Consider the following 13306-nt stretch of genomic DNA (forward strand, 5'->3'; position numbering starts at 1 on the left):
CTGGTGTTCCAAAAACAATGAATTGTGATATTTTACTTTAATGTAGCTCTACTGCCAGGGGATGTTAGATATTCTGAACATACTAACATATTTAGGTCAAGGAGACTGGTTCAGTGTGTAATTTTCTTTATATTAATAGCTGAGAGATCCATGTTTTTTAAATAGTATCAACTTTCCCTTTCCTCATAGTGGATGTTTGGTTAAGTTCCAAGCAGAAGTATTTGTTAGGAGATTTTCTTGACAAAGAATTATTGTACTTACTTGCTTCTGTCTGTCTTCTCATCTCAGACAACTTTCCAGTCAAATCTGTCCTTTTTCTCATGCAACTAGAAAGCCTAGTCTAAGCCATATCTAATGATAGTTCTCTGTTCAAGAGTTACTTGTATTTTTACTGTGCATTAGTAAAAATGTGTAGTAATAAATAATTAAGGAATTTGTGAAGAATAAATGTTTGTGTCTTGAAAGTGCAGATGCCTATAGAATGAAACTCTTTGTCCTTTATATCTATTGACTGGACAATATTTGTCCTACTGAATTGTGTTTTAGCCAGATTGAGGCCTAGGGCATGGTTTCAGGCTGTGGAGACCCAAAAAGTGGAAGAGATTTTACTAATAAATACCTCTGTCTACCATTTCTAAACTGATTATCTTGATTGCCTAGACATAAATTGTCACCTTGTGCAACTGTGAAAACTCTTGTTCTGCTTTTGCAGGAGGTACTGCAAACTCAGACTTACTATGTAACTAAAAATTCTAGAATTAAAGAGAATTGGACTACACTCAGCTTTCTGACTCATGTGAGTGCATGCTTTTCAGACCAAATTAAGTGCCTATTACTGAAACAGTGTTATGTTTAAGACTGGCCTTTTCTGTTAAATTATTTAACATGGCAGGTGGAATATCTACCTTATTGTTTGTATTGTAATTCTGATGGACTCAAACCCTTATTTAAAATACCAATACAATATATTTTAAAGAATAGAAATTTTAAATTATTCACACATACCAAAGTCCATATACAGTATATTCACATACTGTGACAGGTCTATAAACCCCACACTAGACTTGAAGGGGTTAAGGAGCAGTTCTTGGCCCAGGTGACAGCACCCCCCTATACCTGCAGAGCCCGATCCGACTGGAAGAGGATTTTAAAAGGGAGCCAGACAGTTCAGATGGGAGGCGAACATACCTACCCTGAGAGCTCCTGACCAAGGGTGCCGCAGAAGCCCTCACTGCAAGAAAGGGGTTAGCATCTGAGCCCAGCTGGGCTGAAGGTTCACATTTTTGTTAGTTTTGTGTTGTTTTGCTGTCTTATGTCAGAGTTTGAGCATTTGGGGAGAGGTGAATGGTAGGAAATGACCCATGGAGGCCGCCTCAAGGCACTCTAGGGCACTTGATATTGTTGTCTGTCATAGGACCCTGGGCTGGAGCCGGGTGGAGTGAGGGGGCCCCTGGGCTCCCCTACCAATCATGCTTGTTGAAGAAGGGTATAAACCTCCCTTCCACCCCTCCTCTCCAAATTAAGGAGAGGACAGAGGTGCTGAGAGCCTTGGGGAGAGGGCAAGCCACCTTCAGGAGCCCACAGGTGGGCTGAACACCCTTGGGACTCTATATAATTTCCCTACACTAGGAAGAGAAGTAATTTGATGACCCAGCTGGAGGATCGAGTCACCACCCGCCTAAAGGCCAGTCGTCATTGTATTGGAGTAGGCACTGGACATGGGGGAAAGTGAAGGCCCAGTGACCTAGACACTAGGTGACACCACTGGTAATCCCAACCCCCAGTAACACATACATTAATTTTACATAAGGGTTCAATCCTATAACCGCTTACAATGAGGCATAATAAATCAATGGGGCTACTCACTGTGCCTTCAGTAGTGGAAAGTATTGAAGCATGTGCTTAATTCCATCCCTATTCAAGGAAGTGCTTAAGCATATGCTTAAATTTAAGCATGTGTTTAAGTCCCATTGATTCCTAGTGGTCTTAATAACATACTTAAGAGTAGAGTTGGCAGGAAAACAAGAATTCAGTTTCTTGTAAAAATGTTGAGGTTTCAGCATTTGGTTTATTCCACATCAGGACAAAACCAAGACCTTTCAAAATTTTCTAGTGAAACTCTCCCTGGTGGGCTAACCAAGTTCAAGTCCCTGCCCTGAATCCAGCAGAGCTGGGACCTGACCTCAATCTCCAATATCCCAGGCGACTACTTTACCCACAATGTTATGGGCTATTTCCAAGTAGGTTTTTCTCTCTCTCTCTCTTTTCCCTTGGTTTTGACCTGAGAAATACACCTCTACCCCGATATAACGTGACCCGATATAACACAAATTCAGATATAACGCAGTAAAGCAGCGCTCTGGGAGGCGCGGCTGCACGCTCTGGCGGATCCGCACGTCAGTGTGTTTGGCTCCAACATGCTGCTCTGAGCAGCGCGTTAAGGGTGCCGGGCCGGGGCCGAGGGGTTGCATAAGGGGCAGAGGGTCTCGGGGGGCGGTCAGGGGACAGGGAGCAGGGGGAAGCCACAGCCTGAGGAGGGGAGCTGCAGTGCAGGGGAACGTCACATGGGCTCCAGCCAGCGCCAAGAAGTTGGGGAAGACTGGTCCATGTGGGGAAGTTGCAGATCCAGGGCAGGGAGAGGTGCCATGCAGGTGCCCCTGTTCCGGCACTGGAGGGCTTGGCACACAGCAGGCCTAGCTGGCAGGCTGCACCCTGCTCGCAGCAGTGCCAGGTGGGCTCTCCGGGTCCATAGTGCGCCGCACTACTTGCCTGCAGTCAGGGGCTCTGTGTGCCCCGGCGGGCAGCTGGCTGTGGCATCCTCACTGGAGACAGGCTGTGCAGGGCTCTGCGGAGGAGGAGAGACAAGCTGAGCATGGGCACGCGTGGCAGGAGCTGCCCACCGATGGCTCACCCTCCCCTGGCACCGCGTGGGCACAGGGTGGGGACCAGGCACATGTGGGCACCTCAGGTGAGGCTCTCCACCCTGCTCCTCCTCGCAGGCTCAGCTGCCGCGCCAGGCTGGGCGCACTCCATGGACAGGGCAGCAGCTGCTGGGCCAGTTCCCCCTGCCCCATCTCCACAGGGCTCGCCCCAGATGATGTGGTCAAGCAGGTGTGAGCACTTCCATGTGCCAGCTCGTCCCAGTGTGGCATGTAGCTCAAAGTGGGAGTCCTGGGGGTGATTAGGGACGGGGGGGTTGGATGGGTTGGGGGGGGTCAGTCAGGGAGCGGGAAGTAGGTGGGGGTCGGATAGGGGGTGGGGCTATTTGCTGACTATTAACAACGGAGATGCTCGAGGCCAAAGCAAGTTCGATATAACGCAGTTTCACCTATAACGCGGTAAGATTTTTGGCTCCTGAGGACAGCATTATATCAGGGTAGAGGTGTATTCCCAATGAAAGTTCCATCAAAACTAATATGTTTCCACAAAACATTGTCTGAGTGAATTTTCTTTTGTAAAACATTGCAGCTAATATCCATCTGGCTACAAACAGGAATTAAAACAGCAAATTTCTAATATGAATGCATCTTTATTTTGATATTAAGTAGAGTAGCTTAGGTCAACGATAAAGGGAAAATGTCAGCACATTTTTTTAGTTTCGTTTATTTCCATGAAATCAATTGTATTACATGCATGATAACAGAAAAATATCGTAATTTTGCACCAAATATGTCATGGTTGGTTGGTTAGTTGCATATTCTGGGCAATAATCATGGATAAACATGAGAACATGTTCAGAAATATTTGGACTCATGCAGTTTTGGCTTATTAAACGACAGCAGCCAAGTGGTGTCTTATTGTGGGAGAGCAATCCAGAAACTAGATGAAACATAAACAGTAAACTGAAGGTTTGAAACATGGGAACAACAAAATTACACATTATCTCAGTGTAAATCAAATCTATGACATTCACAGACAGACTTTTTTTTTTTATGCCCACTGCTAACTCTAGCTGAGTGATGGGCTAAATGGAGTTTGCAGGTCCATAACAACCCAAAAGCCATAATATATAAAATAAATTAGGGCTGTCACAGTGGCCCATCATTTTAATGCCATGCTGTAGGAGACTGTCCACTCCCTAAGGAGTCAAAACCAAATGAAGGCACCATTAATTGAGTCAACTCTTGGGTCCTGTGTCAAGCAGCAACATGTCAGTTGTTGACTAAGGCCTGGTCTACACTGTGAGGGGGTGGGAATTGATCTACAAGAATAGCGTAGCTGAAGTCGACGTATCTTAGATCAACTTAGATTGACCTACTTTGCGTCCTCACGGCGCGGGATTGACGGCCGCCGCTCCCTCGTAGACTCCACTTCTGCCTCTTGCCCTGGTGGAGTTCTGGAGTCGATGGGGAGCACATTCAGGGATCGATGTATCGCATCTAGACAAGACGTGATACATTGATCCCCGATAGATTGATCACTACCCGCCGATGTGGCGGGGAGTGTAGACATACCCTAAGGTGATTTTTTTCTGCATAGTTTGAAGGGAGACGTTGCAGCTGGCCCTGGCCTACAAAAAGCCTAACTTCAATTATGGAACTGAATATAAAGTAATGTTAATTTATCAGTCCTCAATATTTTGTATAAATAGGAAACTAGCAATATATGTACCTGAGTGTGTGTGAGGGGTTGCGGTTTAGAATTCATAAATTTACTCAGTTGGGCATGGATTATTTTCTCATCTCTTCTTGTTTAAAAAATATGTGGTGTTTATTTTGGTTTCCATATATTGGGATTTACAGTGTGCTCATGCAGCTCACAGATTTTAGATTTCAGTTCCTATCCTGCCAAAATGCATGTGTTTAATTAACCATACCTGATTTGTCCCACTGAGTTCATGCATAAAGGTTTTTTGTTTGTTTTGGGGGGCAGATGGGTTGGGTTTTCGAAAATTTCATAGAAGGCTCATTAGCAAAACTACACTACATTAGCTGTAGAGAAGGTGAAGTTTGATTTTTTTCCTGTGTGCAATTGTTTTTACTTATCCACAAGATACTTCTAAAAACATTGGGCCAAATTCAGTATTAGTGTAAGCACATAAAAGTCCATTGATTTCATTGAAATTGTACTGCTAACGTCAGATGTCATTCTAGCACATTGAAACATACAGGGCCTGATTTTCATTTATACTGAAGTCTGTTTACACCACTTTGGTAATGTAAAGATGCTTTAAAGTGGGTGTCAATTGAAATGGCTGTAAATTACATAAGTACCCACTTTAAAACCTTAGTATGAATGAAAACCAGGCTGATAATTTTGCACCTTTTGCTAGTCTGTCTAATGCTTTGTAATATCAAAGTAATTAAGATTGAAAAGGGACATACTTGTATTTTTAATTATTTTCATATCTTTCCAGAGGTGAAAGTAAGCTGGTACGGTCCGGCACGGCGTACTGGCAAAAGCCAGTACGCCGTGCCGGACCGCACCTGCTTCCGCAGCCGGGATTAAAAGGGCTCTGGGCTCCCCGCAGCGGCGGGGAGCTCCGAGCCCTTTAAATCCCTCTCGCAGCTCCGGTGGCCGGGCTGGGGCCAGGATTTAAAGGTCTCAGAGCTCTCTGCCACCGCAGAGAGCCCAGAGCCCTTTAAATCCCGCCCGCAGCTTTGGTGGTTGGGCTGGGGCCGGGATTTAAAGGGCTCAGAGCTCCCCGCCGCCACGGAGAGCCCAGAACCCTTTAAATCCCGCCCGCAGCTCCAGCGGCCAGGCTGGGGCTGGGATTTAAAGGGCTCGGAGCTCCCCGCAGCCGCGGGAGCTCCAGGCCCTTTAAATCCCGGCCCCAGCCTGGCAAGGCTCGGGGCTCCCACATCTGCCTTTAAATCCCAGCTGGAGCTGCAGTGGGGATTTAAAGGGCCCGGAGCTCCGTGGCAGCTGGAGCCCCAGGCCCTTTAATTTGCCCATGAGCCCTGGGGGCTCCCAGCCACCTCTGCAGCTGGGAGGCCCAGGTTGATTTAAAGGCCCTGGGGCTCCCAGCCACAGCCGGTGCCCCAGGGCCTTTAAATCTTGAGAGGCTCTGCCTCTTCTGGTTGAGGCCACGCCTTTTCTGGGTGAGGCCACGCCCCTCTCAGGACTCCGGCAGTACCAGTAAATCCTGTAAGTTACTTTCACCCCTGCATCTTTCTTTTACTTGAACAAAGAAATCCCTCATAACTATAGCGGAAGGTTGTATAACCTCCAGGGCCAAACTCTCCCCTCATGTACATAGTGGCGTAAATCCAAAATAACCCAGTGATGTCACTGGAGCTACTCTGGATTTACCAATGCCAGTGAAATCAGAAAATGGCTCCAGCGTTTATTTCATGGGGTCGCTCTAATATGATGGAAATATTGAGCGTCTGAAATGTGTGGCTTTCTTGAATTTTCACTTTTCATGTACACACTGCAATCAAGCAGAGCCAAAATGCATAGGGCTCAAAGTCTCTTATCTTCTCCTATCACTTCCTGAAGATGTCATAGCTGCAGCAGGGTCAGTTTTTTCTAATTTATTTCTTTCCTGCTGCTTCTCTGGCCTGTTGAACTATAACAGAAGCATGGGAGTTCTCTGACTCCAGACCTACTCTAACACGAATAGAGAACATAGGCAGACAGCTGAAAAAACAGATCAGGTTGATTCTTTTTCTACTGGAATTATTGCTGGCTAGAAATCTGACTATGATTAATTTATTTGCCCAAGTATTAAGATAAGTTTTGCTTAGGCTCCTGTAGAGATGCCTGGCCAAAGTCTACTGTGTTACACCAGTGCAAGTCCAGAATATATACACTAAAGTCAGTAAAATTAGGAGTTCTAGATTTATACCAGCATACCTGAGAGCAGAAATTTGGTCCTTCGAATTTTAACAGCTGAGCATATTGATGAATTCTGAACAGAGACACACCCACAGCTCCGGTACATAGATTGCCCTAATAGAATATTTGACTTTTTGATTCAACCAGGTGAACATCAACCATTAAACTTTACAGATTGTATTTTTATTAGATAAAAATAAGACCAGTGATGGGAGATTTGCCTGAAATTCCTAGTACAGGCATTGTTTTAAGGGACTTAAACTAAACTTACTGACCTGGGGAGAACATTTCTGTCTGTGAAAGAGTAGTTGAGTGTTCCTGGTCAATTCAGTCCTTGGCTTATATTGAAATTGACAACACAGGGGTCAGTTACTGCCACTCATGATGGTGTGTCTTTGTAACATAGATACCTGGAAGTGTACTGAGGCTTCTAAAACCATTTGAACAACACCAAACAGTTCTGATCACGAGCAGTTAATCTTTAATGGAATTTAGGTGCTCAACCATTTACAAAACATACTATATGTGTTCATTTAACATGTGCTGTATCGGGCTCTAATACATCAGTCTGTCCCTGTTCAGCAAAGCGCTTAAGCACATGCTTAAGTCCCATTGCCATTGACTGCAATTGGACTTAAGCACAAGCCTAAAGTTAAGCATTGTGTTTGTGTCTTGCTGAATAGGGATGAACCTAAGCGTGTGTTTAAATTATTTGGTGAACTGGAATCTAAATGAGAGTGTCCTGTACTATGCAGATGTACTCCAAATACTTAAGATCCCAGCCTCCACTCAGTTTGCCGAGCAGTTGCGGTCTCTCAAGCAGTTATGAGCTGGATGCCTATTACAACAAATACTTTGAGACCTTTTCCTTAGCCTTGGCAGCGTTTTCACGTGCCCTATGTGGGCTGCCCAATCTGCCCTTTGGTCCTGGGCTGTCAGAGGCACTTTTTTTTTCCTTTTCACTTGTCAACACTAACCTTTCTTGTCTTCCTATTTGTGTTGTTACCATGCTGGGTACGTCATTGCGTTCTCTCTCTCTCTGTCTGACACACACACATACACAGAACAAAATTCATGCCTTGAAATGAATAATGATGCACCAGGGATGAATGGTGCCCTTTATGTTTATGCCTGTCATGGGATTTTGCACCATTCACCATGTGCTCTTAAATGATCCTGCAGGTACTAGTGAAAATGAAAACTTGCAATTATGGTAACCTGAAATAACCCTCTGCTCTTCCCACTCAGTACTCTCCCTGTGTCACTCAGTAAAGAATTTGTATTTCCCTTTCAAATGCGTTAACATACGGTATTCTTCCTTCTGCCTCCTCATACCTGTCCTCTCGAGTTTGTGAAGGTAGGATGACTACATACATTTATCTGCTTTCTTTTCATACTGTTAAATAAGGGGCGAGCTGCCAAAAATATACTCCTTCAAACGCTGTCTCCCTACACCTGCCTGTAAATACTTATGCTGAAAAAGCAAATAAGGGTCCCACAGGGAATAACCTTATTGTTTAATAAAAGTTCAAGATGACACTACTACCTGAAGCACTGTATGCGTTCACATGTAAGATGAAAGTTACCTTGTGTTTGTCAACCCTCAGCATTATCTGGAGTACTGGCATTTTCTTGCTAATCACGTCTTCTCCTATTTGAATCAAGGAAAAGTGACATTTTTAGAAGCATTTTGGAGATTTTATTTTTCAAACAGCAAAAACAAATATCAAAATAAATCCAAATTGTTAAATCATATCTGAATGCTGAGCATATGTTCCTTGTTCATCTGTCTGCTAATCCCAGATGTTAATTGCTCTAGGAGCTACATTTGTCATTAAGCTCTTCTTTTTTCTGTTTTTGTCTCTTGTTGCATTTTGTCAAACTGAAGCAGGACATGCTGTTGATAAGAGACATCTTATTTCTCTTAGCCCTGTAAAATGCTGATGACATTTGTATGCTGGAATCTGAAAAGGCTCTTGTGCAGCATCCAGTTTGTTATAGTGTCAATCCTGGTAACACTGATATAAACGTGGCTAGTCTAACCACATTAAAGCATGGACAATCTGACATGCTGCTTTATGAAAAAGCTAATAAAATGCAATTACTGTCCAGCTTTGATTCAGAACTCTTATAAGTGTTCATTTTGAAATTCACATTTTTATTGCACTGCACAATATCTGAGACCAGGGGATTTGGCTTATTGCTTTACTGGTCTAAAACTGAATTCAACTACCTTTTACATCTGTTTACTAGAGCACTGTGGGTCAGTTAACACAAATAAAATCTGTAATCTAGCACAAGAGGTGAGGCCTCTTTAAACAATGTGGTGAAAAATGATCCTCTTCTTCCAATTTGCATGTCTGACCTCTGTCAGGAAGTTAACTCTTTATTAGCCTTGTTAGAATGAGAGGGTACAGAGAGCCAACAGAAGACATTTGCACCACTTAAGTTATGTGATGCCACAGGTCTTACACTGGTCCAGTGCATGGGGTGGATTTCACCCTGCGTGCAGGGGACCAATGCAAGACCTTCTGTACCACTTCCTCTCCGCAGGGCTATACAGGGGGTGGTGATGAAAATTTTTGCAGCATATTTACCAACTAGAAACACTAATCTGAGACCACAGTTTGGCCGTGGTGTTGTGAGGCATGCTGACGGGAAGAAGCAAAGACATAGTGTCCCTGAGTCATCCAGCTAGTACAGGGCAGGATGGCTCATAGGACCAAGGTACAACTCCCTCAGGTGTGCTTCTTTCTTGCTGCCACAAAAAGGGGCAGCATGCACGCTTGTTAGTGCCTGCTGTCAAACCCAGTTTTTACACAGATGGCCAGGGTTGTGATTACACCCCACTCAGGGGTGCAAATGTTCATCTGGATTCATAGAGCAACATCCAAGGGAGTACTAGGGCCCTATCTTGCCGTGCAGCCCTGCAGTGGGAGGGAAGAGGCTCCCCTTTCCTGCTTATTCCTCTAGTGCATATGCAAGAGACAAACCAGCCAGTTGCCCTTCGGGGCCAGTGTTGGAAAATGGAGCACATCTCCCACCCATTCACAGCATGTAATGTTTCTGTTGGTTTTTAAATTTGATTTCAGAATGAGCATGTCCTCAGCTTTTTCCTCGATGGGTCCAAAACCGACTGGCCGGAAGAATCTGCACTTGTTAGCCTAGGTATGTAAATTATTAATTTTGATCTCTTTAAGAGGGAATTGGTCTTGGTGACACTGAATGCTGCAATGTAGAGGTGGGTCTAACTAAACCCACTGGTAAATGTGTTTTTTCTTTGTAAATGCGAGTATAATAACCAGTAAGTAATTCAGTTCACTTTTTATTTCCCAAATCGTAGAAGTTCATACAAATATTTTTTAATACAATCTGCAGATCCCAATTGGTTTTGATGTCCCCTCCCTAACCAGTTGTATTATTTCTAGCTATACTTACGTCATAATTAAAGCAAATATATATTTACACTTGAAACAAACTAGGCCAGGAACCTTTTTTTCTTAAAACCCCTCTTCATATAACAATCTTAAGAAGGAGGGTTTGAGGTATGACAAAGTATCATGCATGTGTTGAGACGTGAAGAATAATGTATGCTAGCAATGATCTGTCAATAAGGGTATTTCACAGTGAGTGGGGCATGTAAATAACAGAACATGTGGTTAATCTTGCCTAAGTATGCATTATTACTTATAGAAATAGCACTACTATATACTGCTCCTCAGTAATTAATAATACTCTGAACATTGTTTCCTTATCATGTCTAAATTCCTAACCACCTCCCTCTTCTGTCCTGAAGCCCCACCAATGAGCTATCTTCTTGGCTTTGATGTTACCTAATGCTGACTCTTTGCTCATCTTCTGCAGTCAACTTGGGTGGGGTGGGGGCAGGAGAAATAAAAGCTAATGCTGAAGGCCACAGTTCTACTCTGCTTGCACAAAAACAGTTCAGCCATTTGCTGTATATTCCAAGTGACGATAAAGCTCCAGGATACCAAGTTATCCACATTTCATAACTGAGTAGCTGCTAGTAATACCACATCCCTTCCATGTCCAATGTTCTTGTTCCTCTCCTGTACAGACTGAGGCTCTGCTCCTTGGCTATACCACTCTAGTGACACAAAGCAATTCTAATTCCATCTTAACCATCCACTGGAGGATTCCCATTGTGTAGGGAGATCCTGTGGTGGTGTAGAATTGCTATAGTGGCTCCTACTGCCTCTCTCCCTGCAGCACAAGAGATGTGGCCAAGACATCTCTATACCCCATCAATTCCGTTAGGGCCATTGGAAACTGGTAATGTTTGCTCTGATACCCTCATGGCCCAGGATTGGAAGGATGCAAAGCACTGACAAGAGAAGAGTTTTGTTGCAAAAACTCAAGCCACACCTTTAATACGGCTTGTAGCCTGGGTTCATGGGCTATGTTCTATATCTCTCTATGGCTTCTTTTACTGTAGTATCTGACTACCTCACAGTCTTAAATGTATTTATCTTCCAAACCCGTGAGAGATCAGGAACTACTGTTACCCCCCTTTTACACATGAGGGACTGAGACACTGATGTCACGTGCTGAGTCTGCGGAAGAGCAGGAATTGAACCCAGGGGACCATCCAAAAAACTATTATATAGCCAATGGTACACGGGTTAAAGAAGAAAACCTTTCACTCTGTGAACTGGACCAGCATTTATTTTCTGAGTATTTAGTGAGCTACCAAGCTATCATATCTATAACCCAACCTGTTGGTTAACTCTTTACATTTTTATCGTGATGTGGGGGCCACATAAGACTAGCCAGAAGGAGGGGGATACAGCAGATGTACAAGTTAAGATCCATAGGCCTTTAATAATTGGAGAAAGGGGTGTAGGAAGCCATTTGCCTACAGGTGAACTTGGCTTTCAAAAGTTTGGGAAATGATGCTTTAAATAAGCAAGGTATCTGTGTCTTACAGGAATATTCATCTCCAGTTACCCTAGAAAACAGAGAACATTGTAATTGTTAAAGATTTTGAGAGTAAGACACTCACATAGATTTTGCAGATTGAAGTAGTTAATGCCCTTTCTCTTTGTTCTAATGTCCAAATCCTGAGGTCTTTACTTGACTTTGGTTTGCTTGGCTTTGCTTCCACATTATTATTTGTTTTTTTATATCTCAGTAGCAGTCATAGATCAGGGCTCCATTATGCTTGCCATTGTACCAGCACAGAACACAAAGAAGGCCCTAAACTGCATACAGAGTAGCCACCTCCAGAGCACTATTCCCTCAACTTCCTTGAAAAGTGGGAGGTGGTGTGTGTGGGTCTAGGAGCCTCCTGTCAGCCCCCTTTGACTTTATAGGAGTCGAAGGGGGCTGGCAGTTCCTGAAAGATGTAATACTAGAGGCTCAGCATGATGCTATTCCAATGCAGAGAAAAATAAGAAGAGCCACAGGAGACCAATGTGGCTGCACAAGGAGCTTTTTAGCTATCTAAAAACCGAAAGGGATACATACAGGAAATGGAAGGACGTGCATGTCAGTAAGGATGTATACATGGGTATAGCACATGTATGTAGGGACAAAGTCAGGAAAGCCAAGGCAAAGAATGAGTTACAACTGGAAAGAAGTGTTAGAGACGATAAGCGGGGGTTGTACAAATATGTCAGAAAAAAATGAAAGATCAGGGATGGCGTGTGCCCACTGCTCAGTGGAAAAGGCGAGCCGGTAATGGAAGATAAGAAGGCAGAACTGCTCAGTGCCCACTTTGCTTCAATCTTCATACAAAAAATAATGTGACCCCATGACTAGAGAAGTTGTTATAGAAAATAAAGGGAAATAAATGCAGATAAGGACAAGTAAAGAACACAGCAGAGTTCTTCTGACTAATTTGAATGAATTCAAGTGAGCAGGGCCTGTTGCCATTTACCCTAGGGTTCTGAAGAAATCTCAGAGCCACTGAGATTTGCAAGCTTATGGATGATAGGAGAGGTACTGGAAGACTGGAGAAGGGCTAATGTAGTGCCCATCTTTAAAAGGGGGGAAAAGGAGGAGCTGGGGAACTATAAATCAGTCAGTTTGACGTTGATACCTGGGAAGCTACTAGAGCAATGTATAAAACATTCCATCTGCAAATACCTGGAGGATGAAGGGGTGATTACTGACAGTCAGCATGGATTTACCAAGAACAGATCATGCCAAACCAGCTTGATTTCCTTCTTTGACAAGGTAACTGGTTTGGTGGATAGGGGGGATGCAGTGGATATAATATACTTGGACTTTAGCAAGACTTTAGACACAGTTCCACATGACATTCTCATAAGTAAGCTGGAGAAATACAGGCTTGGTAGAACTACCATTAAGTGGATGCATAATTGGTTAAACAACTGGAAACAAAGAGTAGCTATTAATGGAAGGATGACAGATTGGAAGGAGGTCTCAAGTGGGGTTCCACAGGGATCTCTTCTGGGTCTTGTGTTATTTAGCATCTTTATTAATGACCTGGATGTAGGAATAAAGAGCATGTTGATCAAATTTGTAGGTGAGACAAATCTAG

The 13306-nt window shown here is 43.7% G+C and overlaps 1 protein-coding gene across 1 annotated transcript in view; it reads left to right on the forward strand.

Annotated features, from left to right (window-relative positions):
• LOC123345139 (phosphatidylinositol 4-phosphate 3-kinase C2 domain-containing subunit gamma-like) overlaps positions 1–13306 on the forward strand; it is a 270359-nt gene that overhangs the window by 224985 nt on the left and 32068 nt on the right. The window contains exons 29-30 of the mRNA XM_044981863.1: positions 713–796; positions 9873–9948. Coding sequence (XP_044837798.1) covers positions 713–796; positions 9873–9948 — 160 coding nt within the window. The remainder of the gene's footprint in view (positions 1–712; positions 797–9872; positions 9949–13306) is intronic.

Source organism: Mauremys mutica, chromosome 1 (genome assembly GCF_020497125.1).
Source record: "Mauremys mutica isolate MM-2020 ecotype Southern chromosome 1, ASM2049712v1, whole genome shotgun sequence".
NCBI classification, from domain to species: Eukaryota; Metazoa; Chordata; order Testudines; family Geoemydidae; genus Mauremys; species Mauremys mutica.